The sequence below is a fragment of the Tachysurus vachellii genome, chromosome 22 (genome assembly GCF_030014155.1).
Source record: "Tachysurus vachellii isolate PV-2020 chromosome 22, HZAU_Pvac_v1, whole genome shotgun sequence".
Lineage (NCBI taxonomy): Eukaryota > Metazoa > Chordata > Actinopteri > Siluriformes > Bagridae > Tachysurus > Tachysurus vachellii.
In genome coordinates this window covers 10,383,263-10,402,830 of record NC_083481.1, presented here as the reverse complement: position 1 = coordinate 10,402,830, position 19,568 = coordinate 10,383,263, and the positions used below count along the sequence as shown (strand labels likewise).

At 37.1% G+C, this 19,568-nt stretch overlaps 1 protein-coding gene across 3 annotated transcripts; it reads left to right on the top strand.

Moving 5' to 3' along the window:
• Window positions 1-1,806: 1,806 nt before the first annotated feature.
• prdm2b (PR domain containing 2, with ZNF domain b) lies at window positions 1,807-18,662 on the top strand. Of its 3 annotated transcripts, XM_060858754.1 has the most exons (8): window positions 1,807-1,850; window positions 3,985-4,101; window positions 6,791-6,894; window positions 9,698-9,850; window positions 10,145-10,271; window positions 12,694-12,807; window positions 12,972-17,503; window positions 17,741-18,662. In XM_060858754.1, exons 2-8 carry the CDS (start codon window positions 3,987-3,989, stop codon window positions 17,756-17,758), a joined length of 5,163 nt encoding a protein of 1,720 aa, XP_060714737.1. In that variant the 5' UTR covers window positions 1,807-1,850; window positions 3,985-3,986; the 3' UTR covers window positions 17,759-18,662. The 3 variants fall into 3 exon arrangements, with proteins under 3 accessions (XP_060714737.1, XP_060714738.1, XP_060714739.1); XM_060858755.1 differs by lacking the exon at window positions 1,807-1,850 and having other exon boundaries at window positions 3,972-4,101; XM_060858756.1 differs by lacking the exons at window positions 1,807-1,850; window positions 3,985-4,101; window positions 6,791-6,894; window positions 9,698-9,850; window positions 10,145-10,271 and adding an exon at window positions 11,669-11,708.
• Window positions 18,663-19,568: the final 906 nt, after the last annotated feature.

Sequence of the window (19,568 nt, the reverse complement as noted above, 5' to 3'; positions counted from 1 at the left end):
CTCAATCATTATTGAGCGCATCCTCACCAACTGCACAACTGTGTGGTATAGGGGCTGCACTGCCTCCTGTTGAAAGACTCTGCAACGCATAAAAAATGCAGCCAGCAAGATCATCTTTGTCTCTCTGCCCTCCCTTATGAACATCTTCCACACCCACCTCACTAGCAGCGTCATCAGCATCGCTGCTATCAGGGAGATGTTAAATTATTTTCAATTTGAATTTTTTCAGCTTCTGAAGCTGAAGCTAAAAAAAATGTAATTGAAAATAATCTAACATCACAGCATGATTTCGGTTTTGGTGAAACCTCGACTTTTTCAAGTAGTCTTTTACATCATGATTTGTACACATCCCTGAACTGTTATTTAACTGACACTATCCTAATGTTAAAAATGATCAAATAGAGTACACAGAGCAGATCATATTACCTCCTGAAATGATTTTGCCAAAGTATCTTCACAAGATACTTTGGTGAAATCTTTTAATTTGCTACATCTTTAAAACTGTTTAAAATCTCTAAAACATAATTATAAAATTCTGCCAAGCTGTTGACGGTGGTATGATATCAGCAGCTGGATAAGAAATTGGACTGAACATGGACATTTTGTGTAAGAGGAAGGTACTGACAAGCCCTGTTTTGAACCATACTACACAATGTACACAAAGCACATTAACACTCAGATTTGAACAGGACTTTTTAAATGAAACTTTATTACTTTAACATTTTTTAGCATTTATTGTATGTCTTATTGCATAAGTTTGTTGATACTGCTGGAATTTGTGAATTTCCCACCGGGATCGATCGATCAATCAATCAATCAATCAATCAATCACTCAACCTACCTACCTACTTACCTCCATCCCTCTCTCTTGAGGGTTCATATACATAGAGTATTTTAGTGAACTGGGATATTTGACTGTTTAGAACCAGATTTGTAGAGGTCTGCAATTTTTTTGAGGTTCTGGCAGTTGTTTTATTTTTGCTGTGGTATCTAAAGCAAAAGGCAATGTAACTAAAGGCTACTTTGCTGCTACATGAACTATAATTAATTCCTAATTATGACAATTGGACAGTCTGAAACCTCTACAAATCTTTGCCAATTTATACTTCCAGGCTGTTTAAATAGACAATCATCTAGTTGTGGAATGTCTAATTAAAAATTTATTAAAAAAAAAAATCTAAACTCTTTCTTTCCTTAGTCTATTCAAAGTCAAAATAAGATTTAATGAAACCAATTTAATTGAATCGCAAGCAATAGCGCCCTCCAGTGGTGGGTACTTGTCACAGCACTCAGAATCAAGTGCAAAATAGTAATACGGTTTTGGTTGCATGCACAAATGATATTCTTGTACAAAAAAGGTGGAAAATAAACTATTTATAACAAAAAGAACTGCTACATGGAATTCCTAAATTTTTTAGATTTCTGACAATTCTCACAATGTTTCTACTTCAAATTGTATAATTCTTTTGTATTTATGAATTAAAAACATATAAAACCAATATATATATATTTTTTTTTCTAGTACAAGATCAGATGAATTATGATGTTAATCCTTATAAATACTGTTAGTGATTTTATTTTTCTTTTGTTTGTTTATTTTCATCAATGTTTAAATTTAGGTGCAACCTTGAAACTGTGAAATTTTGTTCTTGGGCTAAATGATATAGTGATAAACTGAGATAGAAAAACATTATATAAGCAATATCTTTATAGTAGTTTGTGTTGAACCGGGCTGCACAATTGTTATGGCACGCGCAGATGATTTTTTCCCCAAACTGGAGATCCGACCAAACACCAGCCTCAAAGCTCCTCCGTTCTCCATCCGCCATTTTCAACAGCTTGAAAAGCAGGTAGAGAAAAAAAAACAATAAAATTTGTCCAGTGCCGTTGGTAACAACAGGTAAGTGCAGGGGAAAGAATCCGTTTACACGTTATTATTCTGGACCGAGCTTTTGAAACGCTTGAGCGTGTTGATGCGTTGCAAATCCGACACCTTGCTGTTCGCACGCGCGACATTGGCATCAACTCGCGCAGCGTTCAACGCTTCAAGCTGAAACAAACAATAAAACAGGTTTTCCAGCTTTTAAAGCGCCCCTTGCAACCTTTTCGGTAACTTTTCCTCTCGTAACAACAGTCGAGGCTTTGAAATGAACTTCGAACAGTCTTTTTTTTTCAACACACGAGTAAATACGCGTTGCTAGAAAGTAGAGAAAAGTAAAGATACAAGAGTGCAACCTAACAAAACAGGAAACGTGTACTGTATGTTCTTGAATTAAGTTGATCTGCTGAGAATGGACATCTTTGAACAACAACATGCAGCATGTGCTTTAGGCACCAATGCGTCTGGGATTTACGAGCAAAACTCATTTGTTTTAATTGGGGGTGTAGTTTGAGTTTAGCTGAGCATTATAGTCTTGTGTCAGATCCTATCTTATTGACCCAATTTATTTGCAATAACTAATGCATTATATTTGCTATGTGAAGCTTTGTAGTGAGACAACTCTTTTCTTTGTTCTGTGGCCACCATATTAACAAAGATTGCTCGAATGTTAACATAAGCCCCTTTTCGTTTGGCTGTATCTCGTCCTCTTTTCTACATTTTCACCCCATGCGAATTAGTGATGCTACAATAAACCAGTTGTGTGAAGAAAGTTCTTGCCCTGCTGAAAGCTGAATTTTGGTGCTACCAGAGTGAGTGGTTTCGGTGTCAGCTGGTCAGAAGATTTTTTTTTCTGGTGACATGACTGATTTTACACACACACATATATATACACACACTATATTTTTTTTGGATCGCATTTTGCTTTGAATGTAGCATGCAATCAAGATGGCATTGATTTTTTTTTTTAAGCTTATACAATGTCACGCCATTTATTTCCGTTCAGAAAGAACATTTAATTTCTTGCCAATATCATGCATTGATGAAGGCAGAGCATGGCTGCTGTGTAAAGTCTTCTCCAGCACATCCCAAAGAATCTCAATTGGTCTGAATTCTGGTCATCCTGGCAGTGTTATCTTGCAATATGCCCGTGCTATCAGGAAAGAAAAAATACATTGATGGAAAAATGTGGTCATGAAGTGTATTTACTTAGTCAGCTAATAATCAGCCCATAATGTTGCTGAACCTAGATTTTACCAATTGAAGCAACCCCAGATCATAAATCTGGCCCCACAGTGTATGCATCAATTCATTTGTCTTTTTTCTTTCCCTTCTGTGCTCATTACTCTTTAACATAGTAAAATCTGGACTGATCAGACTTTTTTTTTACTCCTCCAGAGACCAATCTTTATGATTCCTAGAAAATGTAAGCAATTTTTTTCAATTAACCTTACTGATAACTGGATTTCTTTAGGCTACACATCTATTTGGTCCCAATCCCTTGCGTTGTCTTTGCACTGTGCGTGTGAAAATACTCTTACATTCACTATTAAACATCAACAGCTGTTTTTTTATTATTTGATTTCAACAAACATTTAATTGAACTCAAAACATGATCATTCAATAATCTTCTTGACCATATTCTTTCACTAAGATGATGGTTTAACACTATTCTTCCAGATTTTAATAGTCCATTGGACAGTTCTTAACCCAATTGTAGTAGTTTCAGCAATCCTTTTAGTTGTTTTCTTTAATTTAATAATACTTTATCATTTCTGAAACTGGTTGTTTAAGAAATGAGAAGCTAGTCAGTGCATCAGTTAGAGTTAAACAACTTGCTGCCATCTGAAACATTAATCACTAAAGTAATTGTCCAAAGAAAAGCTCTTATCTATTGGACTGTTTGCAAAAATATATAAAAATATTTATTTGAATCAGATAACTAGAAGATCAGTTGGGAAATATTTGTGTAAAAGTATTAAGAATTTTTTACTGGTGTTGGGCTGTCAGTGGAGATTTAAGATTTTTGCAGTTAGGACATCTAAGGTCTTCTCAAATGCTGCTGTTACTGTATTGTTGATTTTTATTATGTTTTCTGAAAGTAGTAATGGCTGTATCTGGGAGAGAGTCTGAAACCCTGGTTGACATTCCAGCCCATGTGTGGAGAGGGCTTCCAGATGGCCTGAGGCTGGCACCATCAGCTGTTAATCCAAATCGTATAGGTAAGGTACTGTACTGTACTGTATTTGCATGTACAACCCAAATTCCAAAAAAGTTGAGATGTTTATTAAATTTGAATAAAATATAAATTAAAAGACTTTCAAATCACATGAGCCAATATTTGATTCACGATAAAACATAGATAACAAAAAATGTTTAAACTGTGTAAATTTACACTTTTATTCACTAAATAAACTAATATAAAATTTGATGCATGCTACAGGTCTCAAAAAAAGTTGGCATGGGGGTAATAGGCTGAAAAAGCAAGAAATTAAGAAAGTTCTTAAGATTATTTTTAAGAAAATTCAGCTGGGAGAACATCTAGCAATTAATTAAGGTAATTGATATCAGGTATTTAACATAATTAGCTATAAAAGGGATGCCTTAGAGAGGCAGAGTCTCTCAGAAGTAAAGATGGGTAGAGGCTCTCCAATTTGTGAAAGAGTGCATAAAAAGATTGTAAAAAGATTTAAAAACAATGTTCCTCAAATTGCAAAGGCTTTGCAAATCTCATCATCTAGAGTGCATAACACCATTAAAAGATTTAGAGAAACTGGTGAAATGTGCATAAGGGACAAGGCAAAAGACCTTTATTGGATGCCCGATGTCTTTGGGCCCTCAGATGACACTGCATCACTCATCAGCATGATTGTGTCTATGACATTACTAAATGGGCCCAGGAATATTTCCAGAAACCACTGCAGATAAACACAATCCACCGTGCCATCTGCAGATGTCAACTAAATCTCTATCATGCAAAAAAGGAAGCCGTATGTGAACATTGTCCAGAAGCGCCATTGTGTCCTGTTGGCCAAGGTTTATTTAAAATAGACTGTTTCAAAATGTAAAAGTGTTCTGTGGTCAGACAAGTTAAAATTTAACATTCTTGTTGGAAATCACGGACGCTGTGTCCTCCGGGCTGAAGAGGAGGGAGACCTTCCTGCTTTTTTATCAGCATTCAGCTTGCATGTTTTTGAAGACACTATGAAATGAGCTCAATTAGTGGATAAAAGTGTAAAATTTCTCTGTTTAATCATTTATCTATGTTCTATTGTGAATACAATATTTTCTCATGTGATTTGAAATTCTTTTAGTTTTCATTTTATTCAAATTTATAAAATGTCCCAACTTTTTTTGAATTCAGGTTGTATTTTAATAAAGTTGACTGTTTTAGGAACTAGGAATTAGCCTAGGTAAGACAACATAATATGCTTTAGTTCTGTAACAATATTTGCAGCAACAATTCTTTCTAATTTTCTTCTGAAAAGCAACCATAATAATAATAATAATAATAATAATAATAATAATAATAATAATAATAGGGATGTATCAGTAGCATTTACCAGTATTAGGACTGAAACCAATATCTAAATAGTCTCTAAAGAATTTAAACAGTATCATTAATAGAGACCATGTTGCCAGATGACCTGACTGCTCACAGCACTGAAGTGCTCTCTGTGATTTCAATAGTGTTACAATAGTTTCTCTGCATGCTCTTCATAGCACTATGCCTGGAAATACATTATGCACACAATTTATGCGACCTTGCACTTACTGTTTAATAACCATTTTCTCTGATCCTCGGATCAGTATCAGATATCGATATTAAAGCATTTTTTCAAGTATGAGTAAGGGCCTTTAAATGAGGAAATAAAAGTACAGGGATATGTAAAATAAATACATTTTTGCAATATAATAAATACAATAGTATTTACAATACAATACAAATAGTGCTACCATAAAAGCTTTTTAATTGAGTGCTAGAGGAGCACAGTACAGAAACTACAGTTGTAATAGCTATTAAGGGTTAGTTAAGTGTTCAATCTATCAGTGTTAATACTAATAATACATTTAGAGTTTATAATCGTATTTACAGATGGGGGAGCAGAATTAGTCTCTGTGAAACAGAAAGATTTAACCACAAGTATGTATGAATTTATTTGTTTTGTTTTGACTATTGTGTATACCGATATAACTACTTTTAAACAAAAAGCATGCGTCCTAGAGCCAAAAGTAGGTGAACACCTGACGTGAGTAAAACACCTGATGTGAACGCTTGTTGAACACAGTATTTCAAAACCATAGGAATTATGGAGTCGGTGACCTTTTGATGAAACCCATGGACAGAACATAACTGTGAAAAGGGGTGATTTCACAAGAGCTGAAAACCACTAAACATAGAGAACCTTTTGCGAGTCTAAAGTGGATTTGCAATTAAGCATTGAAGATCACAGTTACATTTATGATTGTTAATCTGTTGAATTACATTTTGGTCCCTGAAATGTGGGAGATATAAAACTTTGTGCTCCCTTGCATTAGATTTTGGATTGTAGCTGTGGGGATTGCCCATTCAGTCAAAAGAGGCCAAACACTTATTTTGGATGATGAGGCCTGTGGTGCAGTCAGTGTTCCAGTTCATCCCAAAGGTGTTCAGTGGGATTGAGGTCAGGGCTCTGTGCAGGCCAATCAAGATCTGGTTTGTCATGCTCAAACAGACTTGGGCTGGGTCCTTTGATTACAGTGAAGGGAACTCTTAATCTTGCAGCATAAAAAAGTGTGTGCTTTCAGCTTTGTGGCAACAGTGTAGGGAATACCCACATTTCGGTTATGATTAATGTGTGGATGTCATGCTGATGTGTAGGGTGTCATGAATTGAAAATGAATCTTTCCTTTTTGTGTTGTCCCCTACAGGTGTCTGGGCATCTTGTCTAATTCCTAAAGGCAAAAGGTTTGGTCCTTTTGTAGGAGAAAGAAAGAAGAGGTCTCAAGTTACTAGCAATGTTTATATGTGGGAGGTAAGCTATGTGGTTGGAGGAAAATTTCCAGATTGATTCAAGCTCCCATGAAGGATTCAAAAGCTCAATGATGGTGACAACCATAAATATTTACATATTTAATATTTTTAAGACCACATTGGGTTTAACTTCTATCAGCTAAGAATAGGAATCTTGGTCTATCATCTACACAGACTTTATAGTTAAAGATTAGAAAAAGTTACCTGGTCTTTTTCTAGTCTTGGGACTGTCCAGTTTTGGTTAGTCTGTGCCCTTGATAGCCTCAGATTCTTGTTCTTGACTGACAAGAGTTAAATACGACATGGCCTTTTAAAGTTGTAGCCAATTTACCTCACAGTTTGATGTTTGAAATCAATCTGGTCAAACAAGATGTGTTAGCCTGAAGATTCTTGTGTGCAATTTATAGGAAATAAGCAGTTTATGAAACACACAAGCCAGCCCTTCAGGTACTAACATCTATGCCATGACTATAGTCACACACTTTCATTTAATTCTGAAATTTGATGCGCACATTAACTGAAGCTCTTGAATTGTGCACAGTGCATATATATATCACTAAAAAGTTAAAACTTTCAGAGAAAATTCTCATTTGAGTTCACTTCTCCTGAGACTGTCTTTTATAATGGGAAGATTGAAAAAATCTGCCAGACCTTTACTTCTACACTACACACACATTATTTCCCTTTTATTTCACTGTTTGATTTTTCTAATCTAAAAACAGAAGAGATTCTGCAAGTCATCTTATCATGCAGTTCTACCACTGCCCTTTGGATTTAATCCCTTCTACTGTGCTCCAAATTATGTCACAAGACATCCCCCTCCTTTGTCACTGTTATGATTAGTAGCTCCCATCCTGTTGTAAACAACTCTGGAACCTTCAGACATCATCAGCTACCTACTGGTATCACATCTTTCTTTTCTTTCTAAAATCCTCAAGTGCACTGTCTACAATCAACTGTCTCTCTGTCTCTACCAGAACAACCTTCAAGATCCTAACCTTCAAGGTCCTTACCAGCCTGGCTTCAAAGTGGCACATTCCACAGAAACTGCCCTTTTGAGATCACTGAGATTTGACCAACTGTCATTAATACTCATCCTCCTCAACCTTTTCAGAATAATTTGACACAGTCAGCAACAGGATTCTGTTGTCCATTCTCATGACTGTTGGAATTCCTGGCAAATCATGGCTAGGGTTTGCTTCCTATTAGGTGACATGGAGAGGATCCACATCTGCTCCATGCAGACTGTTGTCCAACAAGCTTCATTACTTAGTCCTCTTTGTGATATCATCCTCACGTGGGTTTTAATACCACTAAACATACAGATGACGGATTCAGATAATGCTTAACTTATTTTCTCCTACTATCATGGATGGCTGTTCATGATCTGAAAATTTAATCCCAGCAAAACTGAACTTCATCCCAGGTAATTCATTCCCATGTTAGAGCCCATGGACAAATTTCAGATATCACCTTTAGTCAGTGCACATAACCTTGTGGTGCCCATGGACAATCAACTGTCTTTTTCCTCTGACATTGCAAATCCCACATTTATGCTGTTTTCTCTTTTTACTATATCAGAAGTCATCCATTTCTATCCACATTTACATTTCAAACTACAACTTACTCCTGGCATGGCTACCTCAGGTTTGACCTGTGCAACTGATCTAGAATGCAGCTGCATGACTTGTTTTTATCCCTACTAGGCATCCCTCTGGCATCCTGTAGCTGCTTGCATCAGTTTAGAAATAGTGATGCTTGCCTAAAAAGCCAAAAATGCTCCAGCACGATCTTACTTCAAAGCAGTTCTCACACCCTGCACTAAACTGTGCTTCCCTCAATCCTCCACTACTGATTGGACTTACCATCTGTCAGGTTACAAGGAAGGCATTGATCATGGTTTGTCTTTGTGCTGGTACCTAGGTGGTGGAATGAAATTTCCCTATAAGTCTGAACAACATCACTTTCAGTCATCAAATGATGTCAAAAGACCTACAGAAATACTTAGCACTTTAATAATAATAAAAAAGTGTACTTTTCTTACTATTATTATTACATTTTTTGCTTACTATAATTTTCTTACTATTATTTCCTTAGCTGAGTTTTTAAGATATAGTATTGTTGGTATTTTGTTGATAGAGACTTCAAGGCCCTTCTGTAAGTTGTTTTGGATAATGCCATCTGCCAAATCTGTAAATGTGGTCAAATTAACAACATGGTTATGTGAATCTGTCCCCTTTTTCAAATTGTCTTTGTTAGAGGTTTCCTGATGTCTGTATAAACACTTCTATTCTTATAATAATGATTTATAATAGTCCCAACAGCTGGATTTGTTTTTTTTAGACTTGCAGTGTAAGCAAGGTTATTATGAGGGACAGAGATTAGGTTGAAAAATGTCTTTAGAAAACTCTGTTATTGAAGTAGTTCATGTTGTACTTTAATAAATACTATTTGCAATTTAATAGATAAATACGTTTTGTTCACTGGTTGGCACAGTGCTGCCGTGGGTAGTGTTACTAGCTCACAGGTTTAGGTTCCCAGATCTGATCCTGAGCTTACAGGATCTCCCTGTGATCCTGTGGGTTTCCTCTCACAGTCCAAAAGCAAATTTGGAAATTTATGTACAAGGTGAATGAGTGTGTAAATTTATGTACAAGGTGCTTTGTAATCTATTATTTTCTTGCCCTGTGCCTAATATTCTCAATATAGAGATTCGCTCCAGATTCACTGCTAACCTAATGAGCAGAAACAGGTAAATGATGATGACCACGACGGTAATTACACTGACAATTCTGTTCCTTTAGGTATATTTTCCAACCAGGGGATGGATGTGTGTGGATGCCACAGACCCGACGAAAGGAAACTGGTTGCGATATGTGAACTGGGCATGTTCACCTGAAGAGCAGAACTTGTTTCCTTTGGAAATCAACAGAGCTATATATTACAAAGTGTTAAGGGTAGGAAAACTTTCAATTATCTTACCTTATAATACAGTAATTAATACAATTAATTACTCTTCTAATGACATTATTTGCATATGTAGGGGTCATTGACACGTGATTAGGTCTCCTATAAACGTAATAAATATCACAACAGGGGTAAAAACAAAAGTGATTGCTGTTTCATTTTGCAGCTAAAGCCAAGCTCTTAAAGTAGTCTTGACAGTGCGTCAAGGCCCGTGTGGTATTTCTCTGTACAAACTAACAAGCTCGTCTGTCATTGGTTATTCTCAATGACGCTGCTCTCTTCAGCCAATCGCACAGGACGAAGAACTGCTTGTGTGGTACAATGGAGAAGACAACCCAGAGATAGCAGCTGCATTAGAGGAAGAAAGGAGCAGCAACTTTTACAAGAAAAACTCACCCAGAGCAAAAAGAGGTACAATAAATATAGTCACGCGTTATTATGAATATTAGGTTCTCGACTACTGCAAACAGCTAAAGAAGAAACAGGGACAAACACCGACACTGTATTTGTCAAGTTCGCAAATGTCAGCTAACTCGATAGCATAGTGAGCTAATCGTATGTGTGACCGCATCCTATAACGTTCACAATAAAAACACGGATAAACAACAAGTGTATTCGAGGTACATCATAATATCCACATAGAGTCAGGGATCTAATCTGATCTACACAGCTAGTCGGTTGGGTAGTTTAAGTAAGTAAACTAGTCAGTTGTGTTAAACAAGGCTTCCGACTTGTACATGTCAGAGCACCGAGTGACCTTCCTTCAGCTGTCGATAAGATGCGAAGAGAAACAAAATCAGGCAGCAATCGAACATACAGCGATTAACGATAATGTAATAACTTTAGTTTATTTACTTATTTCTGTAGGATTGTCACCACATTCGCTGATGTGTCGTATTAGCTAACTAACTTCAGCTTTATAGTCACTAATCACCTTTTAATCAACAGGTCGAATTCTGTCTGATGTCTCTAAAAAACTAAACAAAAAAACAACAAATAGAATTTTCGTGATTATAAATGGCATAAACAGAGGTAGATTTATTTTATTTTCCAAAGTTGGCTAGGCTTCAAACTCATGAAACAAACTACCTGTGTATTTACAGGAAATACTGGTAGAATAACTAACTAACTAACTAACTAACTAACTAACTAACTAACTAAAGATATATATGTTATAACTGTATAAAGTTAACTTAAAAATATGCAACCGAACCATAAATATAGGCAAAGACTTTTTCAGAAGTGTATGCAGTGTAGTTTTAGCTGTGTGTAGTTTAAGGGCTAGTTGCTAATGTCATCTAAGAAATGTCTAAAACAAACAAAAAATGTTTTAAATGCCATTTTCAAAAGCTTTATTTTGCTAGAAAAAGCTGTTTTTTTTTTTTATTTTTAAATGTAGACTGGATTTGGTTATTTGAATCGCCCTGTAAATGTGAGGGAAAGAAAATCAGAAAATGCTGTTAGGCCTTAGGATTGAGAGTAAAAAGCAGGCTTTTTATCCAAAGTATGGTTGCACGCATTTTAAGGATGTCTCTAAAGATGCATAAATGGTGCTTTGATGCCCTGGGTTTTTCTTTATATCTCAGTCCTGACAGAATGACATGATTGCTTTATGTTGTTTTTTCATGCAAGTCTTCTTTAAGGAAAATAAAAGACTGCATTTGTAGACTTTCAGAAATGTATTTTGTCACAAGTGCTGGTAAATCAGTTGTTTTTGGTAACATTTCATGTGTTCCATCTTAAGAATGTAGTATATAAAAACATATTGATTCTTTTAATCTCTCTTTAGAAGTCTTGGATTTGTTGGGATTAGGACACCACTGTTGTCCTAAAACTGTTTTAAAACAGGTATTTTTGAAAGCAGTGTGGACTTATTCTTACATTTAGTTGTTTTTGTTGCAGCTGCTAGTCATAGTATAATATGCATTGAGATGGAGATTTTTTCGGTAAATCCTGGATCTGTAAGAATGTGGAGTACGTGTTTTATATATAGCGCTGTCAATAGATACAGTTTTTTAAATCACAATTAATCGCACTCTTTTTGTCACACACTTATAGAAAAATTAACATACATTATTTATTTTGTTTAACATGTTTATTTTTGATATTTCAAAAAATTGCTATATCCAGGAAAGCGAACAGTCAGAGTCAACAATCTCGTTTCATTTTCCTGTTTGCCAAACTAAAACAGAACACACAGAAGCTTATTTTTCTAGTCGGCATTTTATCAGCTGCTACAGCTGATGTTTGTCTACTCAGACGCCTTATACCACAATTCCGTTTGCTAGTAGAACCTGTGATGTGTTTTGCTTTTAAATGATATTTTAAACTTCATGAGCTTTGATGGTAGGCGAGTTCTTCATACAGTGTATGCACACAACTTTAGGTTTATACAGAGTCCCATCCAATTTTCATTTAAAAGAGGAATTTCTGCCTAGCAGATTTACTGGTGCTTGCGCCAATGTAGATGATAAGAGTGATAAACTCCCAACCCCATATATCATCTGCGTCACGCAAATTATTTTAATGACCTTTTATTTTTTATAAAAATATTATTTTAACCTTTGTTTCAGTAATTTATTTGCTGTATTTGCGTTAAATTATTGCGTTAACATGATAATGTTGTAATGTTGACAGCCCTTATATGTATATATGTGTGTGTGTGTGTGTATATATATATATATATATATATATATATATATATATATATATATATATATATATATATATATATATGTATATATGTTTAGCAGGGTATGTATGTTTAGCTGGCTTCAGTATATTTTTAAGATTTTAAGGTATATTGAAAGATTAAGTGCTTTTGTCTCTACAGCAAGAAAGAAGAAGCTATTGGAAAAAGCCAGACAGGCTGGTTTGGGAATATTATCTGGACATAAGCCATTGAGCACAAGACCTATAGTCACAGAGATGCGTGATTCAGATAAAGGTTGGTTATTTTTGCCTAAATTTAAACAGTTCAGTGTTGTTGTAATTGCACTTAACAAGCAATTATATTTCAATATTGTTAATAGTTTATATTATTTAAGTCTAAGTGGACTTGGCATGGCAATGCTTGTTTACTAAAATGATGCCTGTAATTACTTTTGTCAGAAATAAATAAAGAGGAAGAGAGACCCTCTGTGGCTTCAGATCCCGCTCAGGAGACTGCACCTTCATGTATAAATCCCACAGAGACCAGGGACATTTCTCTGTCTCCTGTTCATACAGCAGTGTTGGAGAAGAAGGAAAAGGAGAAATCAGATCAAAAAGAACTGCAACCAAGTGGGAGCTTTGAGAACTCTGCTGAGTCACAGTCAGGAAACAGGTGTGAAAACCTTCACTCAGAATCAATTTTTGGCCACTCTGTCAAGGAGAGTTCTGAGAGTCCATTGCCTGAAGTCACATCAGTGTCATCTTTAGTTTCTCCAGAGCTGGATGCAGAGGGGGAGCCTGACTTTGTGTATGATGCACAAGGTGGCAACTACCATTGTCAGTACTGTGAACATAAGTTCTCCACCAAACATAGCCTGGAGCATCATATTAACATTCACACCACAAGAAACCACCAGACCCTAACCTTTAAATGCAGATACTGTTCCAAGCCATTTGGTTCTCAGGTAGGCAAGCGCCGTCATGAAAGACGACATGAAAATGGGAGTAAAGGCCTAAAAAGGCCTGGATCGCTTGCTGGAGCAGTATTTCTCCAAAATCCTTCTGGGTGTAATGACACTCCTATTTTTGGTAGTGTGACATCAAGCCCTACCATCAAAAGTACTCAAAACAGTCCATCTCACCCAAGCTCAGATACTTTGACTAAAGATGCCAGTGTTGAGCCGGACCAGTCTTTTATTATGGAAGAGAATGGGGAATCAAAAGAACTGCACCCTTGTAAATATTGCAACAAGGCTTTTGGCACTCACACCAACATGCGCAGGCACCAGCGCAGAATTCATGAACGTCATCTCCTGCCTAAAGGAATTCGGAGGAAAGGAATACTCTTACAGGATATTCCAGCCCATCAGTTACAACAAGGTCAGAGCTTAGAACTCCAGGAGGCATCTCCACGTAATAGCCCACCACTTGTCTATGTGCCTAGTGTGGACACCGATGATGAGGGAGAGCGGGAGGACAGCATGGTTGATGTTTCTAAAAACATCTCAGAGAATCTTAGTCTTTACATAGATGGAAAGATCTTATCCACAAGCACAGTCAGCAGCTGTGAAGTCATAGAGGTTGATTCACGTAGTCCAGCATTATTTGGTCTTGATGCTGTAATCTTAAATCATACCCAAATAAGTCAGGCTCTTCAACTTGAAACACAGTCTTGCCATGTAAACGAGCTTTCAGTTATTGATCAGTCTGTTCCTAAAAGAAGAACGTCTACACCACCACTCCTTCCCACTGTGAAAACAGAACCTACTACTATGTTATCTACTGTGTCTTCATCTTCTGCTTCCTCACAGTCACCTTCTTTGGGAGGTAATATATTCCCACAGCCTACAGAGACATTGGCCTTCCAAAAGGAGAAAACAGTTTATCTTTCTCCAAAATTAAAACAGCTTCTGCAGACACAGGACAGTCAGAAACCGACCCTTGCTATTGTTACAGATAGCCATAAGTTGACTACTCCACTGTCTGTAACCTCTTTGCCTGCTGCTCAAGGAAAATTTAAAAGAAGAACTGCTTCTCCTACAAATGTACAGAACAGCTCGTCAGCAAGTGCGGATAGCTCAATTGTTGAAACAGGAGATTCTTTTGCTCTTATGGTGCCAAAGGTTGAAAGCCATTGCACAAGCTTTTCTTGGAGTGTATCCAGCAAAGAGCAGAGAGACTGCATGAGTCCTTCTGGAAAGGATTGGCCAGTTTCAGTAAGTGGAGGCAATTCTTGCAATCAGCAGCCCCTTGACCTTTCTGGTACTGTTGGTAAACGAGGTGGCAGCATAAACAAAGGACCTAGTGAATCTGTGCTGGATTTAAGTATACACCATAAGAATGTGGCTGACCACAAAACAAAATCAAGCATATTGTTACAGTCACACGTCAAGCGAAAAAAGCCCAATACCAGCATGTTGGAGAAAGTATTAATGAATGAATATTCTGGCTTAAGCTCAGCTGGAGAGGAGGGCTCTCCTTGTCTTGGAAGCCCAGACATTCACTTGTCCTCAGGCAGCACCACAGACGTGTCTCCATCCAGTGGCTGTTCGAACTCTGAACCCTTGCCATGTGAATCTGTCTCTCCACCCTCCCTGACCCCTGTGACTATGAACCCTTCTTCTCCATCATCCTCTAGCCAGGCATCCTCTACACCCCCACCCCCAGTTCTGCCCACAGTCCCTTCACCTCCACCTCTTTCTCAGTTTTCAGATTCTGTTTTTCCAAAATTGTCTCCCAGACCTGTTTATCATATGGAAGATGAAATGCCAAGGTTCCACAATGTAAAAGAAGAATACCTTGATAGGAAAAATCGGGATGACAAAGACTTTGATGATAAAGACAAACAAACTTCTAAGCAGTTCCCTCCTGATGATGTGCTTCCTCAAAGTCTTGAGGTCACAAAAAGTCATTGTGATGCAGATTCCTTTTGCAAATCTGAAACACTATTTGAGGGCTCAACCTCAGATCCTGACTTACATTTGGTAAAAAATATAGATAACACAATTTCTTTGCATGAAAAGAGTATTGACTCCAATGGCATTCAAAAGAGTTCTTTTCATAGACCTTCCCCTCAAGACCACAGTAATGCAACTGATGTGTGTCAAAAACTACAATCCTCTTCTCCTGTGCACTTAGATCTAGATATGGACTCATCTGCTCATGTAGCAGCAGATTCTAATATAGAGCTATTAGCTGATGATGCATTAATTAATGATAAACAAATGATTGAAGATGCAGATGAAAACACAACCAATGACGGTGTTTCCTCATCTTGTGTGCCTGAAAATATACCAGATGGAGCAGACACCTTAGAACAGGATATGTTTACAAAAAGTTTTGTATGTAATGTCTGTGAGGAACCTTTTCACTCTATAAAACAACTTAGCAACCATATCATAGACCACGCTTTAGAATGGCCTTTCAAGTGTGAATTTTGTGTGCAGTTATTTCAAAATGCTGCAGCTCTTTTGAAGCATCGCTCCTCTCTCCATGGAGTTGGGAGGATTTACTGTTGCCCAATTTGTGCCAAAGAGTTTGCTTTCCTCTGCAACCTCCAGCAACACCAGACTGACCTACATCCTGGCCAGACTCATGCTCACACCATGGTCGAAAATGGCAAGCTCAGGCCTCAGAATTACACTGATCCTTCTCAGCTGAATATGGAGAGAAATTCTTTACATTCAGCTGCTGACACAACCATAGATGTAGCCCCTCAAGATCCATGTGAATTACTTAACTGTAGTGGTGTTAAAGAGGAGGGTGATGGAGTTGAACACGAAGACCCCACAGAAGAGCTGTACACTACAATAAAGATTATGGCTTCTGAAGCTGGAAAGCCCAAATGCCCAGATGTACGCCTTGGCATCAATCAACACTACCCCAGCTTTAAGCCTCCCCCATTTCCCTACCACAGTCGAACACCTGCTGATTCTGTAGCCTCTGCAACTAATTTCACCACCCACAACATACCACAGACATTCAGCACAGCAATCAGGTGTACCAAATGTGGCAATAGCTTTGACAACATGCCTGAGCTCCACAAACATATTTTGGTTTGTGCTAATGCAAGTGACAAGAGACGGTACACACCAAAAAAGAACCCTATTCCTCTTAGGCAGATAGTGAGTCAGCCTCAGAACGGTGTTTTCTCACCCATTACAGCAGCTAATGGGGGCCAGAATGCCTTCAGTAGGATGGGCCAACCCAAAAGGCTTAACTTCAACCAGGAGGTACCCACCACGGTGAAGATGTCTGTCCTGAATAAGAAGAAAAATCAGCTTGTCCAGAAAGCTATATCTCAGAAGAATAAGGCTGCTAATTCTATAAAGAAAACCTCCAATCAGGAGGTAACCCAAGATGTGCAAGCATGTCCATACTGCAGTCGAGAATTTACATATGCTGCCAGCCTTGCAAAACATGTTGCTTGCAGTTGTCCTCAAAAACCCGTTGCTAAGAAAAAGAAAGGAGCCCTAATGCCTCAAAATAAAAACATGAAACTCCGAAGTCGAGCATCAGACTCTGAGATTAAACAAGAAGGTAACTTCTGCCTGGCCATAAAGTCATTGGGGAAAACAAGGACCCGGAGCTCAGAGTTGTTAGAAGGTGAAGTTACATCAGGTAGCAATGGTAAAGCAGGTGATCTGCAGATACGTGTCAAGAGACCAGCCTTGAACAAACACCACTTAGCCCCCAAAAGCAAAAAAGGCAGAAAAAGCAAGCCTGAACCTTCAGTTATGACCTCATCATTGACCCTTGCATCACAGCCATCTGCAAAAATGCAGCGTGGTGGGAAAGATATGGCTCTCAAAAAAGAGGCTGAGACAAAACCACAAGTACAGCCTAAAAAAGAAAAGCGTTTCTCAAAGAGAATGCGGGAAAGAGTAGGCGGTCCCATGACACGCAGTCTACAGATGGCAAGTGCTACATCACCTGGAGAAGTGAAGACTGAAGATCCACTAATTAGTGAACCTGTACATGGAGAATATAAGGTGCCCAGAACAGTAACTTTCTATATTTATTAGTATTAAATCAAGGCTAGCAAACTTGTTGAACAGTGTTCTCTAATCACAAAGCGGTTTCACTATTCATCCTAGTGGTTTATTTCTACAATATATATTTTGTTTCTTTTTATAACAATTACAGTGCCATAGATGTTGAACAATTAAAAACTACTTACCAAATTCATTTTTACACTGTTGTTTTGCTTCCTTCCAATTTTATTATAGGAATCCTGTTTAAGTTAGCTGAGTGGATTTTCCCAATACACCTGAGGAAAGACTGCTGTTGAGAGATGTGCTGATGAACACGATGTGATCAAATTGGAGTGTTAGACTGATCCGATATTCCCTCTGAGATCAGGAGCCTTACCCACCCTTGGATGCTTCTATTTGCTGAAAGAAGCATGCTGTAAATGCACTTTGGAAAATGAACCTTTGCGGATATCTTGCAAACCATAAGGACTTTAATTCTGATGTGTGTAATTTTATACATCCACACACACACACACACATATATATGTATATGTGTCTCAAACTAATATTGCTTAATGGTCCTGAGGTTCCATTAATAATGATGGTTGATTATATTGCAGACAGGCAATCCTTTATCATTTAATACATCCATTTTTGTTATTCATATGATTTTGTTCTTGTGTTCCGTGAGATTTTAGAATTCTTCTATATCGGCATGTTTTGTGTAAACAATATGGCTCTAGTGACACTTAAGTCACTGCTCTATTTTGTCCTGCTTTACTTTTCACTGCAAATGGAAAACAAAATATATGTGAATATTTAATGTAATGCTTCATACGGAATGAAACATTTGTAAAATGAAGCTCTCACGTTTTAGAGAGGTATTTTGTCCTTTTTCTTCTCTCTTGTGAACAAAGAAATGAAACATGCTGTTTGATACAGTCAGAATGAGTGCTAATGGTATAATGTATGTATGTTTGTGATATTACCTACCTGAACCAGGCATTGTGGTTTTGTCTGTACCTTTTATAACCTGTAGCATTTACAGCAGGACTGCTGGTCATTAAAATTACACTAAAATACAATTGAGCAGAACACTGTTGTAACTGTTTAAATGAGAGTAATCTCCTTACATTTTTCTCACACAGGAGTACATTAAACTAGTGCCAAGATGGAATTGTCTGCTTGACTCATATTATTTGCTTTCCTTTTCTTGTGTATTTGTTTTTAACTTCTTGAAAATCATTTAACATTTATATTTGGGTTGAAATTTTTTTTGATAGACTTTAATAAACTACTTTTGGTAAGCTTGTATTGCATTACTTCATCCCATAGAATCTGTAGATCCAAATTCAGAGCCTCTCCCATATTGCAGGTTTTGTGGGGTTTTCCCTGTATGCATGGTTAATTAGTACCTACCAAAAGTGGTTGGTTGACAGCACAAACAAAATAAAACTGCAGTTCAGATAAGCACTAATCCTCACCTACTTCATGTCTCTTTAACAGATTGGTTCTCTTCAGTTAAGCACTTACTGAGAAACCTGAAAGAGCTCTACCTACCTAAGGCTCTATCTTATGGCACAAGAAATAAGATAGACCTTTGGAGATACCAGCAACACTAGTTAGGCATATACTAGATGTATTAAAATAAATATCTCACAGTATTTGGCTGTATATCCCTTGGATGCAATAACCACATCAAGCTTTATTAGATCCCATTCATAATGCTTGTCATGCTCTAATATTAATTGATATATTAACATTTAACACAGTTTGAAGCTATTTCAGACTACATTAACTCATTTCATTTAAATAGTATCTTAGTCATAATATATGCACCTTGCTATGCTAACACATCAAACATACATTCACATAAGCTACTACAGACTATTAGCAAAAATCTCTCTCAACAATTCCTGGTTTACTGACTGACCCCACATAATTTAATCTTAGAGTCAATGTTGTGCTACACTCTACATATAAAAAAGATTAATTAGAGAGAAAAAGTCTATCACTAACACATAACATAAAACAGAATACAAGTTATAAATTTGAGATTTAACTGCATCATACCAGCAACTCA